The sequence below is a fragment of the Cucurbita moschata genome, unplaced genomic scaffold (genome assembly GCF_002738365.1).
Source record: "Cucurbita moschata cultivar Rifu unplaced genomic scaffold, Cmos_1.0 Cmo_Scf00015, whole genome shotgun sequence".
Classification (NCBI taxonomy): Eukaryota; Viridiplantae; Streptophyta; class Magnoliopsida; order Cucurbitales; family Cucurbitaceae; genus Cucurbita; species Cucurbita moschata.
This window is the reverse complement of record NW_019268531.1, coordinates 929,872-951,835: the sequence shown is the minus strand read 5'-3', so window position 1 is coordinate 951,835 and position 21,964 is coordinate 929,872. Positions and strand designations below refer to the sequence as shown.

General features: G+C 38.5%; 4 protein-coding genes across 7 annotated transcripts in view; 3 read left to right on the top strand and 1 right to left on the bottom strand.

The window, feature by feature from the left end:
* The first annotated feature begins 972 nt into the window (after positions 1-972).
* On the top strand, positions 973-3,338 carry LOC111452975 (protein SHORT-ROOT-like). The gene has a single exon (XM_023093885.1). The coding sequence runs from the start codon at positions 1,703-1,705 to the stop codon at positions 3,155-3,157; it is 1,455 nt and encodes a 484-aa protein (XP_022949653.1). The 5' UTR covers positions 973-1,702; the 3' UTR covers positions 3,158-3,338.
* Positions 3,339-8,048: 4,710 nt separating this feature from the next.
* LOC111452959 (BTB/POZ and TAZ domain-containing protein 4) lies at positions 8,049-11,630 on the top strand. 3 transcript variants are annotated; one of them, XM_023093856.1, is made up of 7 exons: positions 8,049-8,212; positions 8,881-9,169; positions 9,404-9,534; positions 10,167-10,473; positions 10,595-10,908; positions 11,016-11,167; positions 11,283-11,630. In XM_023093856.1, the coding sequence occupies exons 2-6, from the start codon at positions 8,906-8,908 to the stop codon at positions 11,149-11,151; spliced, it is 1,152 nt and encodes a 383-aa protein (XP_022949624.1). In that variant the 5' UTR covers positions 8,049-8,212; positions 8,881-8,905; the 3' UTR covers positions 11,152-11,167; positions 11,283-11,630. The 3 variants fall into 3 exon arrangements, with proteins under 3 accessions (XP_022949624.1, XP_022949623.1, XP_022949622.1); XM_023093855.1 differs by having other exon boundaries at positions 11,243-11,630; XM_023093854.1 differs by having other exon boundaries at positions 11,016-11,630.
* Positions 11,631-14,833: 3,203 nt separating this feature from the next.
* On the top strand, positions 14,834-19,831 carry LOC111453447 (BTB/POZ domain-containing protein NPY4-like). 2 transcript variants are annotated; one of them, XM_023094568.1, is made up of 6 exons: positions 15,170-15,623; positions 15,709-15,869; positions 16,247-16,366; positions 16,993-17,062; positions 17,767-18,945; positions 19,030-19,831. In XM_023094568.1, exons 3-6 carry the CDS (start codon positions 16,305-16,307, stop codon positions 19,585-19,587), a joined length of 1,869 nt encoding a protein of 622 aa, XP_022950336.1. In that variant the 5' UTR covers positions 15,170-15,623; positions 15,709-15,869; positions 16,247-16,304; the 3' UTR covers positions 19,588-19,831. The 2 variants fall into 2 exon arrangements, with proteins under 2 accessions (XP_022950335.1, XP_022950336.1); XM_023094567.1 differs by lacking the exon at positions 15,170-15,623 and adding an exon at positions 14,834-15,157 and having other exon boundaries at positions 15,709-16,366.
* Positions 19,832-20,722: 891 nt separating this feature from the next.
* Positions 20,723-21,964, bottom strand: part of LOC111453566 (probable N-acetyltransferase HLS1) — a 2,461-nt gene continuing 1,219 nt past the window's right edge. Inside the window, exon 3 of the mRNA XM_023094703.1 lies at positions 20,723-21,898. Coding sequence (XP_022950471.1) covers positions 21,034-21,898 — 865 coding nt within the window. The 3' untranslated portion in view covers positions 20,723-21,033. The remainder of the gene's footprint in view (positions 21,899-21,964) is intronic.

Genomic DNA, 21,964 nt, shown 5'->3' with positions numbered 1-21,964 from the left:
GTTGATTTTGGTTTAATTATTTAATATGGACAATGTGTATTGGGTGACATCCAATCCATAAGCATTCCAAAATAATTTCAAGAAAGTAGTTGATTTTCTTACCTTACTTTTAATGTTTCTGTTGAGGTGCTGTAGTCCTTAATTTGGCTTAACTAATGCAATTGCATATTTTCCCATAAAACAATAATTATTTTTCCCCAACTCCCAAAGCTTTTTTACACCAATTCACTTTCTACTCATTATGCCTTGTTTGTATTAAAGTTGACATTTTTTTTTTAAAATTTAAAATTTAAGATTGATTTATTGGTATTGTGTTAAGTTTTGGGAAAATGGGCAAACTTTCGAGAATAAAAGATATTTTCCCATAATCATTATGGATATAACAAGATAAGATGGAGGTCTCAATAATTCCACGATCTAACATTTTAATTATAAAATTAATTCTTTTAGAAACTAAATAAAAACTTATTATCAACACTTTTTTGAATTAAATTGAAGCAAAATCCAACACTTTTCATAGGTTAGGGACCAAATATAAAACAAAAATGAAATCTTTTGAGGATAAAAGGGGTTGGGGTTTTGAAACCTTTAAGATGAAAAGGTGGGATAGTTGAAAATCATGCGTAAACACGCTTTGGCTATTCTCTCTCGTCTCACATGCACCTTAATAAAAGCATCTACTTTATATAATATATATATATAAAAGAAAAAAAAAATATTATATTGAAACACATAAAAGATTGAGTCGAAGTGAGGATTAAATTCAAGAAATATATGATGTAAAGAAAGATAAATGATGTGAAAAAAGAGATGGAAATGGTGGGGTGTGGTGGACAACATAACATAGTTTCTAAAAATGGAGTGTCCACCCAATCATTCATCCACACAACAACGACAACAACAACCATACATTCTCACGTAGAATGAACCATTCACTCACACCAATCTCTAATACATTCATTATCTACAAATGGAGATTCCAACATAAAAACAAAAATGTCGTATGACCTAAAGAGAAAGAAAGAGACCATTTTTGTAGGTAGATGAAGCACAGAATACTTGAACATGAAGGGTTAGAGCGAGAGGAATATGAGCTAAAAAAGGGAAGAAGAAGAAGAAGAAGAAGAAGAAGAAGAAGAATGGTTTAGGGTATTTGGAGAAACAAGACTAAGTTGGGAAAGCATTCACTAGAAAGTGGGGGAAGGGAAGGGAAGGGAAGGCAGAGAAATGGGAGTGTGTTGGTTTGGTATATGTGGTATATGTCTATGATGATGGTGGTGGGCTTGATGATGGTGATGCACGCCGGCAGCTTTACCTTACCAAACTCCAAATGGCACGCCTGCTGCCTCCACTCACAAACCCAACTTGTAATAATAATATTAACTCCTTTCTCTCTTATTCTTCTTCCTCCTCAAAAACAATGAAAACAAAAGCTAATCCTTTTTCTCACACTTTATCATCTTTTTGTCAGCCAACAATTCCATTTCTCATCTCTTCTTTTCTACACACAATCCCAACAAATATGCTGAATATGGGTTCTTGATTTGAGATTAGCCCATAAAAAGAAGATCACCTCCCACGCCTTGCTTTGAGACACCACACAAGTTTGAACCCTTCCTCCCCCTCATTCTTCTCTGTTTAACCAACTTGTTCTATGTCCAAAAAACTAGAGAGATTTCGAGTTTTTTGATGTGGGTCTTAAATGGATACCTTGTTTCGGCTTGTCAATCTCCAATCTGAGCAATCTTACAATTCCAGCAGGACCAATTCTAGCAGCTCTAGATCTTCCAGACAGAACCAATATCAGTACCATCAACAGGACGACGACCAAGAATGCTACAACCTTCTCATGGATGACGAAGATTTCTCATCCTCTAGTAATTCTAGACAATACTATAATCCATACCATCCACACCCACCTTCCACCGCCACTCCCACACCCATCGATCAATTCTCATACGTCTCCCCCTCTCCCGACATCAACTTCGAATTTTCCGGCAGGTGGGCTGTCGATATTCTCCTTGAGACGGCCAGGGCTATTTCTGAGAGGAACAGCGCCCGCGTTCACCAACTCATGTGGATGCTAAACGAACTTAGCTCCCCCTATGGGGATACGGATCAAAAGCTGGCTGCCTATTTCCTGCAGGCCTTGTTTAGCCGCATGACAGATTCCGGCGACCGTAATTATTGCGCTTTGGCCTCTGCCTCAGAGAAAACATGCTCATTCGATTCAACTAGGAAAGTGATGCTCAAGTTTCAGGAGGTTAGCCCCTGGACCACTTTTGGGCATGTTTCTTGCAATGGCGCATTAATTGAGGCCTTAGAAGGCGAATCGAAGCTACACATAATCGATATCAGTAGCACGTATTGCACTCAGTGGCCTACTTTGCTAGAAGCTCTCGCGACTCGTACGGACGACACGCCGCACCTTCGTCTCACCACGATCGTCACCACCAAGCCCGGTAATGGAACCGGAGTGTCTGCATCTCAAAAAGTAATGAAGGAAATAGGTACGAGAATGGAAAAGTTCGCTAGGCTTATGGGCGTACCTTTCAAATTCAGTGCTCTGTACCATTCTGGTGACCTTTCGGAATTGGACTTCGCCAAATTAGATATCAAAGAAGACGAGGCACTTGCCATCAACTGCGTCGGAGCCTTACGTTCCATTGCGGCGATTAACAACCGCCGAGATTTTTTGATTTCGTCTTTCCGCAGTTTACGGCCGCGGATAATCACAGTGATAGAAGAGGAAGCCGATCTCGACGTAGGCGTCGATGGGACTGAATTTCTGAGAGGTTTCCAAGAATGTTTGCGTTGGTTTAGGGTTTACTTCGAGACATTGGACGAAAGTTTCACGAGGACGAGCAACGAGCGGTTGATGCTCGAGAGAGCTGCCGGTAGGGCAATCGTGGACCTGGTGGCTTGCTCTGCGGCCGACTCGGTTGAGAGGCGGGAATCGGCGGTGAGGTGGGCTCAGCGGCTGCATGGAAACGGATTCAGTCCGGTGACGTTCAGCGACGAAGTATGCGACGACGTCAGAGCGTTGTTGAGGAGATACAAGGAAGGATGGGCAATGACACAGAACTCCGACGTCGCCGGAATATTCTTGACGTGGAAAGAGCAGCCGGTGGTGTGGGCCAGTGCATGGAGACCTTGACCAGAACTAGTTGGATCATGAAAATGGACCGGTTCGGTTCGGTCAATGACTTTTTGCACATGCCTGAAGGACGGGGGAGATTTCGGTAAAAGACCGTGTTTGGAAAGAAAAAAGAAAAAAAAGGAAGATAAATTAAATTATCCGATCTGAGTGATTTTAATAGAATTGAGGCACATTTTAATTCTTGATTTGTCACTATTTCCCATTGATATGAACCTTTTTTCTTTCCATTATAGAAGCTCTTCGTGAATATGAATACAATGCACCATGCATAAAATATCGCTACAATAGGCTTTATATTTTATTTATTTTAGAGGATTATTCTTTCCTTCCATATATTACGTGAAAAAAAATTGACCAGATCAGGATAATAAAAGTTCATTTCCCTTCTAACCATTAAGATGTTTTTAATTGTATTCAAACACCCAGCAACTCATATGTGTGTGCATATAATATAGTTAAGTGGATTTGAAATAAAAGTCTCATATGTTTTTAATTGTTCGACTGTGTAGGAAAATGACCACTTTTATAGAAGAATCATTATTAAAAAGAAAAGGATCCCCACAATCGTCACATTAGGAAGAAAAGAGAGGTCCAAATTTAGTAGTGGAGTTAGTGGAGCGAGATTTTGTGATAAGACGATATCAGGAAGCAAAATGGCATTGAGAAGCAAGCAAGCTAAATGATATTAAATTGAGGATTAAACAATCCAAATTGGAGGGCATGAAAAAGCAGGAGAAGGGTAAAAGAAGGCATCGGGTTTAGGGAACTTAGAGAGCCTGAGGAGGAGGCTTTGGAATCTTAGGACGGCCGGTGAGAGTTGAGTTGTCTTTAGGGGAATCTCTTGCAAAGGTGTTGGCCCATTAGTAGTGGCACAAATGGGTTGTAGTGGCCCTCGCCCTGTCTTTCAATTCTCTTTCTCTAAATTTATGTATTTCTTTTGGCTGGAAACTTTTGAAAAAGTCTAGGATCTTTCATATGGAAATTGACAGAGGAAGGGAGGAGGAGGGTGTTCTGGTCTGCTGTTCTTTATTTAAGCCATCAGTTTTCTTGCTTTTCCATTATGGCCCCCACTAAAGCAAAAAACCTCTTTTCCCAGTGACGCTGATGCTACTTTTGGCCCACAGAAGGTGGGAGGAGTGTTCGCTTTAAAATTACAAAGTATGGAAGCAGAAACGTGAGTGCGTGTAAAACATGGGCTACGTTTATCATACCTGAGCTCACGTTCAAGTTTTCAACCACTTAGCCTGCCTTGTATGAAGAGCGAGCGAGGATTACCAGCCACACAAATTACATGCTAAGTTCTGTTTCATCGTTGACACTCCAAGTCTTCGCTTCCCCCATCCCATCTTCTCTTCCAACACATTCTATAAAAGTTGATGTGGGCTGGTCCCTGTCGTGGTCTTAAGGCTGCGCCTTCCTTTAGACGGCCAATGGTTACTTTTCAGTTTTCACTTCATGGGACCGAACCAATAATCTTCTCCCCACGAAATTGAAAACTGGCTCTCCACCCACTTGAATAGTTTGTCGTCTGTCAAAGGCCACGAGTCTTCTCATGGACTGTGCAGGCTGTGCTTCCTTTTTGGCCCAATATCCTCACTACAATCTACTTGACCAATTTAAGGCTCCACTGATTTAGCCACTCTTGGCTTCACTATTAATGAGTAACTTTCTTATAGGAAAAATGAGAGATAAAAGGAACATAATGTTTGTCTATTCAGTCACCATTGAAAGCTTACCAGTTTGGAAAATGTGGTACAACCATATAGGTTCAAGCAAAGTCTTTGCCTTATCTAATTCATGACGTCCCTCTCCATTACATTGTTCTGTTTCCCTCTCTATATGAGGGTATCAACGTTGTAAAGAAGCCAACATCGTATTGCCCCACTCTCTGTCTTCAGCACTGTATAGGCTTCGGCAAACAAACTGTAGAAGTCCGAGTACCAGCCCAAAATCCTTTCTTTACAAGCCAATTTCTGAACCAACCATAAAAACCACTCCAACAGCATCCAAGATGTGGTGATCTCTTTTAAAAAATGTGACAAACATCTTCAGAAATTTCTTAAAAATGGAAAAACCATGTTCGTGGAAAGATCTGTCATCATTGTACTCCTCGGCGGAATCTTCCCTCATGTCCAAAAGTTCAATCTTTTAAACCATTGATAACCATGCGGGAAAATAGAATTTGGCCTGCTCAAACACTGAGCTTTGGTATATCAGTTCCAAAATTAATGTGGCAATGATAAGCAGATTTCTATAGTATCCATGCCATGGCTTCGAACATAACATCCAATGCATCACAAGCCTGGAAAAACTTATGGCCAAACCTCACTTCAGCTTGCTTTTCTATGTTTCCTGATAAACCACGACACTTGGTAATTAATTGCATGCACTCCTCAAGAAGACCCGTAAGACCATTAGGAGAGAACTAGGAAACAATATTGAATAAAGAAGATCGAGCACTCCCAGATTCTGCTACAGAGACCAAGCATTTCAATTTTTCAGCTGTGAACAAATCTTTGAGATCCATCTTGTAACATGGCTCGCTTGAAATGCAGCCGCATAGGTATTTAGCTGAAAGAATTAAACCATCAATGTAATTTGCATCTAGCTTGGCAGAGGACGAAACCAAATTGATAAGTGCTCGAACAAGTTCCATAATGGACTTAAGAGATGCCCCTTCTGAAGCAGCAAATTCACAAAATCTTGCCTCTTCAATTGATACTTTGGTGGGAAAATACGATAACATCAGCAATCTAGTAATTTTCTTACTAATAATGGGTTGGCCATGTTAGACGAACACAACTCTATACAATAGTATGATATTGTCCACTTTGAGCATAAGCTCAAGCTCTCATGGCTTTGCTTTGGGCTTCCCCAAAAGGCCTCATACCAATGGAGGGTGTATTCTTAGATTATAAACTCATTATAAACCCATGACACCAATGTGGGGCACTCTCATCCAACACCTCCCCTCGAACAAAGTACGCCTCCCCTTAATCGAGGGGGGGAGTCTTAGTCATTTTTTATTGCCTTCTAGGAGGCTTCACTCCTTCTTTCTGGAGTCCTTTGTTCGACATTCGAGGATTTGCCAATCTATTGGCACGGCTAAGTTTAGGGCATGGCTCTGATACCATTCGAGGATTTGCCAATCTATTGGCACGGCTAAGTTTAGGGTATGGCTCTGATACCATGTTAGACGAACACGACTCTCCACAATAGTATGATATTGTCCACTTTGAGCATAAGCTCTCATGGCTTTACTTTGGACTTCCCCAAAAGGCCTCATACCAATGGAGAGTGTATTCTTGGATTATAAATCCATGACCATTCCCTAAATTAACCAATGCGGGACACTTTCATCCAACAGGCCATGCCATGTGCATGATACATCTAAACTGAGATTTGGGGATACATTATGGACACAACCCGCCTTTGCAGCATTTTTACTACAAAAATTAGTTATAGGATGCCCTGACCTTGTTAAACTGGAAATCACGAACATCCCTGATCAGGAGGAGAAGAAGATCTGCTAGAGCTAGCCTTAGCGAACGAGCATTGTCCAGCATCAAATGCCCCAACCTTCAACTGCTACAACTCTCACATCTGGACTTTCATCCATGAGAACTATTAAAAAGAACTGTCTATCAAACACTTTCAGCTCTTTTGTAGCATCTGGATTTTCGAGAGGAAATATATCCAAAAGTAGATGCAATAAATTTTGACGAACATTTGAATTTGTAACCTGGCAAGACATTCAGCAGGACGATAAAAGTCTCATACTAACTAAAGCTTAAATACTTTCATCTATAAGCAGTATCCCGAGCAAACTATACATGAGTGCTTATAGAAGTGCGGTCTATTAACTTATTGTTATCAAAGATTCACGAGCAAGATTATACGCTCACGGAAAAAAAATATATATGCCACAAACCGACGACCATTCTCGGTTTTCAAATACAAAGGAGCAATAACGCAACGAATTAGCAGAAGTTTCAAATCTTCAATACTCTCACCTTTAAAATCAAACAAAGAAAATGCCTCGCGAAGCATATAAACCTTGTGCACATCCACCTACTTCCTTTTAACGGAGTGACTGAGAGATCAGTGATTCTCGCCATGAATTATGATTTTTAGCGTGTGCTTTGATGACTTGAGACTTAGTTTTACAGCAGAGAAAACGAATTCATCCGTCGAGGATTCAACAGAACGACGCAACTTCTTCTGAACAGACTACTACTTACTTTGCTTCGATATCCCTTTCTGCTATATTTGGAGTTGAAGTTCTTCCATCATCTTCAAACAGAATCATCGGAAACTGAAACTAACGCCAAAACTGCTACTTCCTTCCATCCGCCAATGGAGGAGAATCGCTTCATTCTCTGTGCTTCAGAATTTGACGACGACTCCGATTGGCGGTTGCGTGTTCTTCTTACCAATCGTCGCGGACGAACTTTTTCGCGCCCTTTTTTAAGTGATGGATCAGGATTAGGCCCAAGAACATCCGTTCCCAACATCTGTACACTCGGCCCGGCCCAGTATCAAGATTACATCGATATTTAAACTTTCGTTAATTAAGGGATCATTATAATTTTTCTATAAAAAAAAAAAAAAAATGAAATTATAGTGACCGCTGAATTAGTTTGTAACGGTAGGTGGGTATGACTCGAGACCTAAGCGCGTACATAGCTAACATAAAATGAAATTAAAGGATAAGAGAAAGTCCGACGTGGATCTGCATCAGCACACAACATTTCCACGTCATTTCCATTTCCGTTCTCATCCCCCGAGTCGCCACGTGTCGCAACGTCGATTTATTTTCTCCATTTTTCTTTTTCCATTCTCTAAATTTTATTAAATTCCATTTCTCCGGTTACCGCGTCCAAGATTTCCAGATCACCTATAAAAGGCTGTCCCTCTCTTAAGCCTTAATTCCCCTCTGTTAATCCATCCGTCTCCCTGTCCACTTTCTGGATTTTCTGCGTACGGCTACCGGCGGACGTCATTTTCTTTATAATCGGTTTCTCGAAGCGTTTACGAACGTTAAATCGGAAGGTCAGCAATCTCTCTACTGTTTCATTACTCTCTGTTGAAGTCTAGACGTTACTAGGAGAATAGATGAAACTGCTTTACAGTCAGTTTCGAATTTTCAATCTGGGGATGCTAAATTTTCGGGATTAGGGATTTTTTACTTTGTCTTTGTTCTAGTTTGCTTCCTGCTTTTTATGCCAAATGAAGATTTATTGGATTGTCTGAACAGGAGAAAAATAGAGATAGGCTTGTTCTTTTTTTGTTTCCCATTTGCTTTAATCGTCCTGAATCTGAAGGATGGACTAGCTTTTCGTCATTTTCGGAGTCATATTGAGAATCCTTTTTTGATCCTTCTTCATGTTTTCAATTGTCTGAAATGCCATCAATTTTCTAGGATATATATATTCATTTTTAAGAATACTAGATTGAAAGAACCAGGAGATTATCTTTTATCTAGTCGAAGCGTGACTGTTTTGATTCTTCGGTAAAAATTTGGGCATCCAAAGGAGTTATTTCAGTGTCAATCCAACTAAATTATTTAGCGGGTTGGGATTTTTGTTCGAATTTGTTTTTAATTTGACTGTATCACTTTTTGGTTGGCACCATCTTGAACTCCTGGGAATTCCTATGATGCTCGTTTACCGACAGTTGAACATGTCTTGATTATTCTATTTAATTTTGCTAACTCACAGGTTTGGAGTTTTTGAAAGTAAATTAATGGAGAATACAGAAAATATTTGCTTGGATTTAATCCCAGCCAAGGCAAATACCATCCCACTGCCTCCTCCATTGCCCAAATCTGCAATCAGTAGTCATCTGCAGAAGGGTTGGGTCTCAAGTGAATCCTTAGAAAGAGGATACAGCTGCGTCTCCACTGCAACAAGAGACCTCTGGGACGGCCTCTTTGACGAAGCTTATGGAGCAGATGTTTCTATTCATACGGATCATGGTGGCATTGTGTATGCACATGCCTATATCCTCGTAAGTTATTTTAATCCCACCATTTCGTTCATAACCTAAAAGAAGTTTCCTGCAATTTTAATATCTCGTCCAATGGAGATTTTGCTAAAAGATGTGCTGGTTAAAGATAAATCCATTTCTATTAAGAAAACTTGTCAAATTTTGCATTTGCTGACTGAAAAATATGATGGTTATTGCCATGCTACATTCTAGTTCAATTAGTGATTCGGTTATCTTCCTGTAATTTTCTTGCAGGGCATGGCTTCTCCTGTGATAAAAGGCATATTAAAGCAATCAAAAAAGTCTGGTAGGAAGCGGTCGATTTCGATCCGTGGAGTTCCACCTGATGCCGTTAAAGTATTCGTCAGATACCTGTACTCTTGCAGGTAAATGCTTTTCTTTTAGTGTTTTGTGATATGATCATAGATTTCAGGCTTCAAATCCTTTTCTATTCAGACTTACAGAAATAAAACTTCGGATAGTATTGATTTTGCAAATAATATACCTGCCAGTTCAATGCTTTTGTTGTACTGTTTAGTGATTCGATCATTGATTTCAGACTTCTAAACCCTTCTAATCAGACTTAAAGAAATAAAATTTTGGATTGCAGTGATTCTACCAATAATATCCCGGAAGGTTTTTCTATGTACATCTAACCATTTAAGACATTTTTAATTCAAACATAAGATATATCCATCTTCCAATTGTTTACTATGAGAAGAAGCATGTTATTGTAGGAAGAAAATATGAGTTTACTGGTTTAGTTTTGTTAGTTAACTAATTTAGTTAAATCGTTAGTTTTCGCTAATTGACTTGCCAATTGGGATTTTCATGATCTTTGTGTGCCCACATTTAATTATGACAATAATAGGGACATTTTGAAACTTATCATGAATGGAACTATGAGTTTTTTCTCCCCACTGGAAGTTGGATGTCATCTACCAAAATCCTTTGTGTCACATCTTAGGACATACGAATTTGGTTGTGTTTTCTGATTTATTACAACATTTTATTTTAGATACGAGAAAGAACAAATGGAGGAATTTGTATTGCCCCTGCTGGTGCTGTCACATGTATATGTGGTTCCTCAGTTGAAGAAAGAGTGTGAGAGGCAACTGGGTCGTGATTTGCTGACACTTGAAAATGTAGTAGATGTTTTTCAACTTGCATTGCTGTGTGATGCTCCCCGTCTCAGCCTTCTTTGCCACCGTATGATCCTAAAAAACTTCAAAGCTGTTTCTTCCACCGACTCGTGGCAAGCAATGCAGCAAAGCCACCCAGTACTCGAAAAGGAACTTCTTGGATCAGTGATCGACGAAGACAATGTAACACATCTCTCTTTCTCTCTGTGTTCTTTTCTCCTCAAATCAAATGGTATCGGACTCCGTAAAGAGCTTAGGCTCTGCCGGCCTTTCTCTAAACTGATCTTTCAAATTTTACTTTCAGAGGCAAAAGAAAAGAGTGAAGAGAATGAACGAAAGGAAGGTCTATTTGGAACTATTTGAGGCAATGGAGGCTCTTGTTCATATATGTAGAGATGGTTGTCGCACAATCGGCCCACACGACAAAGACTTCAAGGCGAACCAGCCGCCATGTAAATATGCAGCCTGCAAGGGGCTGGAATTGCTTATCCGCCACTTTGCTGGCTGCAAATTAAGAGCCCCTGGTGGCTGTACCCAGTGCAAGAGAATGTGGCAACTCTTGGAATTGCACTCTCATCTTTGTGCAGATTCTGATCTCTGTAGAGTCCCTTTGTGCAGGTAATTTATCACAATCCGTCTCCTTTTTTCCATTCTCCTTTGCCTTCAGCTCTTGTTAATCATCAATCAATTCGAATTCAACTTACGAGAATGTTCCGCGATTTCAGGAATTTCAAGGACAGGACTAGGAAACAGGGCAGGAAAGATGAAATAAAATGGAAACTGTTAGTAAAAAGGATTCTGAGGACAAAGGGAGTAACAAGAGCACCATTCTTTTTGACGATAGATACCATATACGTATGAGGGCGAAACAAAACTTGTATGTTTTTGTATAATCAAATTCAATCTGTAAATTTTTTTTATTCAACAGCATCATTCTTTGTGTACATTACAGATCAAGAAACGAAATCAAAATTTACTTCGTACTGTTTTAGAGACCAAAAGCCGTTCTAAAACGAGCCAAGTTGGTGTGAGATGCTACGAACCCAACTGGAGCCCAACTTTGGAAATGGGTTCCATTTTAGTTGAAGCCACAAACAGGAAGACAGATGAATGGGCCGTGTAAGTTGGTTTTAAAAACAACATTTTTTAAAAAGGAATAAAAAAAAAAAAAAAAAAGAACAACGAGGGAATTGGCCATAATTATTAAACAGCAAAGCGAAAGGGGAAGAGGGCATGATTGGAAAGTTGAAAAAGAAGGGAGTGAGAAGGAAGAGAACAGCGAAAGAGACGCATGTTTTGTAATTTTGTGTTTTGTTGTTTATAAATTATAATTAAATGCCCATCCAATCCAATTCAATCCACACATCTTTTTTTTTTCTTCATATTTTACACCCACACCCACACACACTCTCTACCTTAACCTTATTTCATTTCTTAATTCTACTAAATTTAAACTATATAACTACTTAGTCGGAGTTGACTTGGATCACAACTTTATATAACTTAATTTTCTTTTTATCAAGTGATTTTGAAATGAAACCTCGTTTTTTTTATAGAGAATTGATGTTATAATATATTTGTTGCATTAATGTTTTTTTTTTTTTTTTTAATGTTCAATGTGATGTGAACCACTTAGTAAAAAATATATGCCTTTGTAACTCAAAAAGTTGAAGTGGGTGTATCTATTTATATTCATAAGTTATAATATACACTTTTAAAAGTATGTACACCAAAAGATAATAATGAGCACAATCAAAATGGAGGGAAGTGGAGATGTGACTATAAATTCATAAACCCATTAAGCAAAAAGTAATAAATATTAATATTTATGTCACTCGTTTTTTAAATTTATATGCAACATTTACTCTCGCTCTTAAGCAAGTCACCACAATTGGTATATTTTATAGCCTATACCTCTATTTTCTTAAAAACATTTCTAAAAAACGAAGTTATATTGTTCTAGAAAATATAATTCGTTAATTCGTTCTAAAAGACAATATCAACATTGATAACCTATAATCTAAATAGAAATAATCATATTTATTTACAGGGACAAATTATGGACAAGAAGGAGTGGACACCATGCACCTCTCTTTGTCCCTTTAATTCATCTCTTTCTCTTCCCTTCCAATCCTAAAGAATAATAATAATTAAAAAAGAAAAGGGTTTTCCCAATGCGTTCAATGTGGTTTGAAGATGGATGCATGGTGCACTTGGGAGAGAGAATAGAATAATATATAATACAGACACCATGCATCCATGTTCATCATTCTCCTTCATACTTCAAAACCCATCAATTTCAACCCTTCATCCTCCTCCTCTTCCTCTCATATTACATTAATAATTACACAAATCATAACGATTTGGATTACCAATATACTCATCATCTTCTGTCTCTGTGTATTTTAGCTATAATAGCTAAAGTCTACTGTTAGCAGATATAGTTCGTTTTAGTCTATTATATATCGTAGTTAGTCTCATAATTTTAAAATACGTCTCTTAGAAATAAATTTTCCCATAAAAAATGCTTCGATAGAAAAAGAAAAAAAAAAAAAAAAGAGAGTCTTAGACAGGGAGAGGGTAGGGTACCAAAAATGAAGGGAATGTGTTGAGCATGTGAATGGGTAATGATGATGATTACTGATGCCCACATTGAGATGAGGCGTTTCTTTTTCAGCTGCGGATTTGTAAGTGTTTTGGTGAGTTGTTTTTATGTGTACCAAAATTCTGCTGAAATCCAGGCTTTATTTGGGTTCAGCTACCAACGCCACATATAAGATTAAAGGCACCACCACCACCACCCACCAATTCTTCTTCTGCTCTCTCAGAATATGCCCAACACACCACCTTAGTGCCTGCCTTTGCATATCCACTTTCTCACAAATTTATTACCATTCTTATCAAATAAATCTTCCCACACTATCGATATTGTCCACTATAAACATACGTAATATGACTATGTAATTAATTTTTTTTTAAAAAAAGAAATCTCGTACCAATAGAAATGTATTCTATATGGGCATAATAATTCACGATCTAATAACCGTAACAATAAAAATATGTTTAAAATTTTTTAGTTCCATTTATTAAAATCTTCGGTATCTAGTTCTGCTAGCGACGGCAACAACTCAAGGCCACTGCTAACAAAGATGGTATGTTTTCAATTGTATTCAACATATTTTTATTTTAATTGACAATATAAAGTCTCCACCATTTTCACTAAAACTCGAACCACAATTAAATTTTCACATCTACAATTTTCATTTAATTGAATAGCTCAGTAATTTTCTTATTTGTTAAACTATATTGTAAACACACATAGAGAAATATATAAATATATTAAGGTAAAGTTAGACAGATGTTACAAAAATCACATGATATTTGACTAAGGCACATGATTTTCAATAAAACACGACAAATTTGTAAATCTTCTAAATTTAGGTGACATGAATTTCATTAAGATTCTAAATGTCTAAATTAACACCAACTACCTAATTATTTATTTTTTATAATTTTTTTAAATACGACAATTAATTTATTATAATTTTGAAAGCATTCAAAAACCATCCTTCAAAAAATTAAGTTTAATTAAATCTCGACAATAATCTTTATCAATAGTTTTTAATTATTATTATTATTATTAATATAATTATTAAATTTTTCGTATTTTGCATGGATCCTACATAATGTCACCTTTCCATGTGCATCATATGGGAAAACACCAAAAAAAGACATTGCAGGCAAGTGGGTTTGATTCTCAAAAGGAGAGACCAATTTTTGTGATAATCAAATTAATATTATTTTTTTTTAGGAAAAAAACATAAAAATATTGTTTTTTTTTTTTGAATTTTTTCAAAAGTAAATCATCTTTCCATGAAAAAATTAACATTTGGATATATTAAAAAAAATTATTTTATTGTCATGGACACTAAACCCTAAACCCTAAAATTAAAAATTTATTATTAATTTTAATGAATAAAATAAATTAAAAAGTAGATTAAGAAAAGGGTCGAAATTCCACCATCTCGAAGAGGAAGATAAGGTTCATAATTTAAATTTGCAGAGACCTTATAATTTAAAATTGTTTTTTTTTTAATATCAAAGAAAAAAATGAATACAAAATCTTGAAGGTAATGATGGGAAGCAATGGGGGTATCATTCATTGAATCTGCAATTTGAGGTTCATAAATATTATTTTATATTTTCATCATTCCCTCTCCCAATCTTTTCTTATTTCTAATTCCCACCCTCTTCCTCTCCCCCATGCGTTCTCGAAATTACTTTAATAGCCTTAATGTTTAATGAAAATTACTTATTTAAAGGTTGATGTAAATAATTAATTAAATTTAGTGAGTAAATTTGTGATTAGAGAAGGTAATAATGAATGGGTTTTTTTTTTTTTAGGGAAAGAAAAAGAGGAAGGAACAAACGAATCTACTTTTCCTTTTTTTTCTTTTCTGTGCGACAAAATAATAAAAACAGAGGAAGAAAAAGGAGGGAGATATGATGAAAGGGGAGAGGAAGGGGGTCGTTTTCTGGTATAACAGTGGTGTGTTGTTTACTTTGGGTGAACATATGCGCACAAAGACATGTACTAAGACGAAGTTGATAGGGGCGACTCAGCTGGTTGTAGTCGCCCAAGGGGGCAGCAAAGTTATGGGTGTCAGATTAGCGTGCTATTTTTATTGTTCAAAAGCTAAGAGTGGGGGCCTCATGCGTCTCTTCGCTTCTCTTCGCTTCTCAAAAACCCCATTTCCATCGCCCAAAGATTTCTCGGTGGTGGGGGCGGTGGTGCTGATTCAGAGGGAGAAGGAGGGGTTGCCCTGAGACTTGATATATAGAGAGAGAGAAAAGGGAACATTCTGAGGTTGGCCTTTTGTGTTTGTGTGGCTGTGGTGGCTGTCAAAGATGGGGCACAGCTCATATCTTTGATGGGTGCTCCTTTACTTTACTTTTTGCTGCTTTCCTTCTTTCTTTTGTGTCTGTGTGGGGTTGTTTGAGGGTTGGAGTGCTCGCTTCTGTGAACATTGTTTCTGATTGTTGTGCCCATCGATATTTGATTCTTCGTGTTTGCCAAAGCGAAAAAGGAAACCCCAAACACCTCCTCTCATCCCTCTCTTCTTTTTTTTAACTTTTATCTTCTTACTGTTTGCTTTCTTCTGCTTGATTCCTTCTTTCTCCCTTGCCCATTTCCCCCTTTTGTTTTCCTTTCCGGAATTTCTCCAAATCCACCCACCTTCTTCACCTCTCACTTCTTCAGTAAACTGTTCCTTATTTTCATGTCTTGCATTCGTTGCACCTCTGAAATATCTTGATTCGACGTGTTTCAAAAGGTTTAACCAAAGGATCTCTTGATTTCTTCTTCTCAATCCAAACAACTTGGGTGTGCGAACTTACAACGGATATTTGTATTTGCAGTTTCAGGTGTTGTTGAGCTTTCAAATCCAAGACAGTGGGCTGGAAAGGATTTTGGGTATTTGACCCATTGGAAAGTGAAGTAAAATAAGAAAGAACCCAACAGGGAAAACGAAATCTAGAAGGGAAGGATAAAGAAATAAAGGAAAGGACGGTGGTGTCAGGTATTAGCAAGTGGGGGTGTCTCCAGCTTTGCGAGTTCTATACGTTCTAACGGTGTTTTCTTAGTAATGTCATACCCATTCGACCCTCTATCCCCGGGGTCCTTGGGGAGTGTTACTCACTGAGGAAGCAATCTTTTGTTTACTACTTTTTCAGTTTCAGGCTGTGTTTATTTCATTAAATTATCGAAACCCTTTCTGCTTCTCCCTTTGTTTGTTCAAAAGATTCGGTCACACTAGGGAAAACCCCCCCCCAGATTTGCCCACTCCCTTTTCACAATAAGAGATCGGGTCAATTTTTGGTGTCCTTCCTCTTCTGTGGCTTGTCTTCTACTTCTCTGGATATATTCTTTCTGGGTTTTTTTTTTGGATTGACATAGACAATCTTGAAGAAGAGGAAGAAAACAGATACTCAGATCCGTTTTCTTGACCAAAAACATGAAGTTTATGAAACTTGGATCCAAGCCTGATGCATTTCAGACGGATGGGGACAAAATTAGGTGAGACATATTTCCTTTTTAGTTGCCTTCGATGTGCTTTTTGTTCTCCATTCCCTCCTGCTTATGCTGCTGATGCTATCATAAGTTTATTGTTCATCAAATGAATACAACTGCCACTTTCATGAACTAGACACCACAGGAACTTCTGGTGTTGATTCATTCGTTCTTTTGTGTTTGCTAATTCCCATTACTTTTCATAGGGTGTGAGATCTTTGGAGAGGTGAACTACATTTTTATATGGGTTTGCGGACAATATTTGCTAGCGGTGAGCTTGTGTAAAAATGGTAACAGCGTCAGACACTGCGCGGTGTGTCAGTGAGGATGCAGGGCCCCAAGAGGGTGGATTGTGAGATCCCACATAGGTTGGAGAGGTGAATGAAGCATTCCTCGTAAGGGTGTGAAAATCTCTCCCTAGTAGACACGTTTTAAAACCGTGAGGCTGACGGCGATACGTAATCGGCCAAAACGGATAATATTTGTTAGTGGTGGGCTTAGGCTTTTACTTAGGGATAAGCGAACACCGAGTTTCCATAAGCCAAAAGTGAACCCAATTCCTGGTATTCAACTTGTGTAAGCTCTCAAGGCTGGCTAATGAATGAGATTCGAATCATCCTTGTTTCTTTCAGGTATGTAGCGACCGAGTTGGCCACTGACATTGCTGTCAATGTCGGAGACGTGAAGTTTTATCTGCATAAGGTATGGATCTGGTTCATATTTATTTCAGAGGCAGTGACAAGCCATTAAAGAGTATGATCGAGTCAAGATCCACACTATCCACTGCATTTATTGTTCATTAATCAAACTTGATATTATTGAAATTAGTAGGTTTAGAATTATTCTTTGATTGACATCATAACCTCGTTGTTAATATGTAACATAGTCTTTGGGCTTTCTCTTTCGGACCTCCCCTCAAGGTTTTTAGAACGCGTCAGTTAGGGAGAGGTTTTCACACCCTTATAAAGAATGCATTGTTTCCCTCTTCAACCGATGTGGGATTCCACTCCCTTTCGATGTCTAGCCCTGATACCATTTGTAATAACCCAAGTCTATCGGCAGCAGATTTTGTCCTCTTTGGGCTTTCCCTTCAAAGTTTTTAAAACATGTATGCTAGGGAGAGGTTTACACACCCTTATAAAGCTTCATTCCCCTCTCCAACCGACGTGGGATCTCACATAATATGTAAAACCATTCGTTGTTGTCATTACTCCTATCTTAGAAGCAATGTATAGGTTTAGCAGATTAACTTTTGCACTTTTATGTGAAAGATTGTTATTCTTTAGCAGCAAAAGTTGAACAAAGATTAAAAATAAAAGACTGAATATTATTCACAGTTCTTAACAGGACAAACATAATGTTTTTAGAAGTTGTACTAATACCATTTAGCATTCTCGTTATTGTAGTTTCCGCTTCTGTCGAAAAGCGCTCGGTTGCAAAAATTAGTCGCTCTGTCGAATGAAGAGAATAGTGATGAAATCCATATCCTGGATATACCTGGGGGAGCGGCTGCTTTTGAAATTTGTGCAAAGTTCTGTTATGGTATGATTGTCACACTCAATGCATACAATGTGATCGCTGCTAGATGTGCAGCCGAGTATCTCGAGATGTATGAAACCATTGAGAAAGGGAATCTCATCTACAAGATTGAGGTCTTTCTCAACTCGAGTATTTTTAGAAGCTGGAAAGACTCGATAATCGTTCTTCAGACAACTAAGTCTCTTCTTCCATGGTCTGAGGAACTTAAGGTGGTCAGTCACTGCCTTGATTCCATAGCTACCAAGTGTTGCATCGATACGTCGAAGGTTGAATGGTCGTACACTTATAACAGGAAGAAGCTTCCATCTGAAAATGGTGACGATTCTCATTGGAATGGTGTGAGAACGCAGAAAGTTGTTCCGAAGGACTGGTGGGTTGAAGATCTCTGTGAGCTTCAAGTTGACTTATACAAACGTGTAATATCGACGATTAAGACGAGGGGTAGAATCAGTGGGGATGTTCTTGGTGAAGCTTTGAAAGCGTATGCGTCGAGGAGGTTACCTGGATTTTCTAAAGGTATGGTCCAGGGTGGTGATATTGCTAAAAATAGACTACTGGTGGACACAATAGTGCAGCTACTTCCATCAGGGAAGGGGGAAGTCTCCTGTAACTTCTTTCTTAAGTTGTTAAAGGCAGTAATTCTGCTAGATTGTGGAGAGATGGGAAGAATTGAACTGATGAAAAGAATTGGTCAGCAGCTTGATGAGGCCACCGTGGCTGATCTTTTAGTTCGAGCTCCTGCCGGTGAGACGACCATTTACGACGTTGACATGGTACAAAGCCTTGTCGAGGAGTTTGTGACGCAGGTGCAGGACGTCCACACTGATCTTCACATGGAAAATGAATATCATGAGATTAGAAGTCCCAAGTTTGTTTCTGATGCTTCCAAGTTGATGGTTGCAAAGCTGGTAGATGGCTATCTTGCTGAAGTTTCTCGTGATCCTAACTTACCCATCTCGAAATTTATACGCCTTGCTGAATCAGTATCGAGCTTCTCCAGACCATCTCACGATGGACTATACCGAGCCATTGATATGTACCTGAAGGTATATTTTAAATCCGTTTTAGTTCAAGCAGCTGCATTATAGTATGAACAACCTTAACATAGATTTGACCTTGCATCACTGCAGGAACACCCTGGTATCAGCAAGAGCGAGCGTAAGAAAATTTGTCGATTGATGGACTGTAGAAAATTGTCGCCTGATGCGTGTTTGCATGCAGTGCAAAACGAGCGACTTCCATTGCGTGTCGTTGTTCAGGTTCTCTTCTTTGAACAAATGCGAGCCTCGGCAGCATCAGCTGGCGACAGTACGCCTGATCTACCGAGTTCTATTAGGGCCTTATTACCAGGAGGGGGATCTCATGGAAGCTCAAGATCAACTACAACGAACGCAGAGGACGACTGGGATGCCATACCAACTATTGATGAAATCAGAGCTTTAAAAGGCGAACTTGCTGCTCTAAAGCTAGGAAACAGCGACGTGACTAAAAACAACGCCGAAAAGGTTTCGGGGAATAAAATGAAGGGCATGCTGATATCAAAGAAGATCTTCTCGAAACTTTGGTCGAACAAAGACAGAAACGGAGAGATCAGTAGCTCGGAGACATCAGAAAGTCCGGGGTCTTCAAACGCAGAGGAAACCAAATCGTCGACCCCGTCCAGAAGCCTGAGGCATTCGATATCATAATTCAAACACGCTCTACAAATGTAGTGAGTGAGTGAGTGTTTGTAAAATGTGTCTCTGTTTTGACAGTTAGAAGAAGTAGAATCCGCTGACAAATTCCCACCATTACAAAGGAGAGTTCGGTCGTATATTGTGCATGTAAAACCTGTTCTTACAGCTGAGCTGAATTCACGTAGGAATTATTGGTCTGTACGTTTTATTTTAATGCGTCATTGAGTTATAATATTTTTGTTGTACCATAAATCACCAAAAAAAAAAAAAAAAAAAAAAACGTAGTAAGGAATGTCAGAGGCTGTCTTGTCAGAATTTTGTTTTGTGGTCCTCTTCTTATGTTATGGTTTCATTACATATTTAATCGACTAATTATTTTTTAAAACTTCACACCTTGATCAAAATTAAAAAATAAAAATTGAATTTAAATATAGGTCCCCCTACCATATCCCTGCCTAAATTTCACAGATTCCCATATTCAAAAGCTAAATAAATAAAATAATAATAATAAATTGGATTTGGAGTCTAAGTTTAGGCCTATATTATCTTTAATTGATTATATTAAGACATACCAAATAAACTTTGACCCAACAATATGAAAACTCCCCAACGTTCAAACTTAACCCTATTTATATATATATATATATAAGTAATTTGTAGTTTAATTTTGAGACACTCACTCAAATTATATAATTACCAAGAAAAATGTGACACTCAAAAACTTTAGCTTAAATTATTATTGGAAACCGAATTTTACCTAATCCAAAACTTTAGCTTAAATTAATTATTTTTGTGAACTTTTTCGAGCATTTTCGGGAAATTTTATTTTATTTTATTTTTTTTGTTTTTTCGAAGGGAAAATGACGTCTGCTTTACCAAGTAAAACTAAATAGTCAACGATTCCTACTTTTGAGAACTTTAGTGCTTATAATAATATTACATGATATTATATTTGGAAACCAAGTTGGAATTTCAGTAAAAGAATAATAATAATTATAATAATAATAATCTCAGTCAAGTCAAATTAATATTATTATACAACAAAAATATTCTAATTTCCTAATTATTATTATTTACGGATTCCAATTAATCTGAACTTATTATTATTTATATTTATAAAGATGATTTAAAAATATATGAATTTAAATTAGAAAATTAAGTCTTGGTTTTTAATTTAATATCTAATAAGGTTGATTAGCTAAGCTTTTAAGAAAGGGGGGAAATTGAAAAAAAAGGTTATTTTACAACAAAAGGCCATAATCTATGATCCGTTACTACTTTCCTTTCCCTTTCCCCATTCGGCTTTTTCGCACAAAATCTGCCCTTTCTAATCCTTAAAAAACAAAAACAAAAACAAAACCAAGTACAACTTTACTTTTAGGGATAAAAAAAAAAAACGGCAATGGCGGTGGTGGTGGCGGTGGCGGAAATGGAAGGACAGTAGAAGAAGATTAGAATTTAGAATTCTCGGGGGTCGACGAAAATGGACAAGCCAGGTGGTGACTTGGTCCAGTCACCCACAGAGCCGTCGCTGAAATCTTCGGCGAGGCGCTTGATGCACCAAAGATCCTCCTCGCACGACAGCATTTTCCAGTGTGGAATAGCGCCTCTGAGCCGCTCTCTGGCCGAGACCTCCGTCGCGACCACCCCACAACCTCTCTCCTTCGCCAGGTTATGTGCGTACCCACACAGCGCCTTCACCATTCCCCCAGCCTCGGGCCCTTCTCCGCCCAGCCCGTACAAGAAGTGCAACCCGAACGGTCTAAAGAGCTCCGGGACCGACGGCAGCCTGAGCCACGGAAATGCTCTATCCAACACCCGTGTCGTCCTCGCTAAACTCCGCTTCAGGCGTGACGCTCCACGTACTTGAAGTTTAAACACGTCATTGCAGTTCCAGACGCTGAGAACCGCCCAGGACTCGGGTGGGTCGAGCAAGAACCGATCCGACCCGGGCCAGGTCTGAGGCAAGTAAGTGCCACGTGGGAAGGCGAGGAAGGTGCCAAGAGTGAGTACGTTGTTGAGGATAGCGTCAATGTCTCGGGGGAAAAACTCAGTGGTTGAGAAACGGCGGCGATAGAGAATCTCAGCGTCGGCGCGTGAAAGTGGGAGGATAGTGACCCGTTGGGAGACGGGGAGTGGATGAGCAAAGACGGGATTGACAAGGATGGCGGGTGTACGGAATTTTGAGTAGTCGCATTTTTCAGTGAACAGATTCACCGACGCTACGTTGTCCTTTTCGGTGGCTATGTAGGAATACTCAGCGCCATTCTCTCTGAACCATTCCTCCATTTTCTTCACCAGCTTCATCCCAATTCCCATCCGTCTGAAATAAAACATGTCACGTATTATAATTATTATTATTATGTAGCAAAAAAAAAAAAAAAAAGGA

Bases quoted from the DNA above. Each gene is read 5' to 3' on its own strand.
- LOC111453447 (XM_023094567.1), top strand. From the start codon at position 16,305: ATGAAGTTTATGAAACTTGGATCCAAGCCTGATGCATTTCAGACGGAT. The intron at 16,367-16,992 runs GTGAGACATATT...TGTTTCTTTCAG, and splicing joins ACGGATGGGGACAAAATTAG to GTATGTAGCGACCGAGTTGG. The intron at 18,946-19,029 runs GTATATTTTAAA...GCATCACTGCAG, and splicing joins CCATTGATATGTACCTGAAG to GAACACCCTGGTATCAGCAA.
- LOC111452975 (XM_023093885.1), top strand. From the start codon at position 1,703: ATGGATACCTTGTTTCGGCTTGTCAATCTCCAATCTGAGCAATCTTAC.
- LOC111452959 (XM_023093856.1), top strand. From the start codon at position 8,906: ATGGAGAATACAGAAAATATTTGCTTGGATTTAATCCCAGCCAAGGCA. The intron at 9,170-9,403 runs GTAAGTTATTTT...ATTTTCTTGCAG, and splicing joins ATGCACATGCCTATATCCTC to GGCATGGCTTCTCCTGTGAT. The intron at 10,909-11,015 runs GTAATTTATCAC...CCGCGATTTCAG, and splicing joins TGTAGAGTCCCTTTGTGCAG to GAATTTCAAGGACAGGACTA.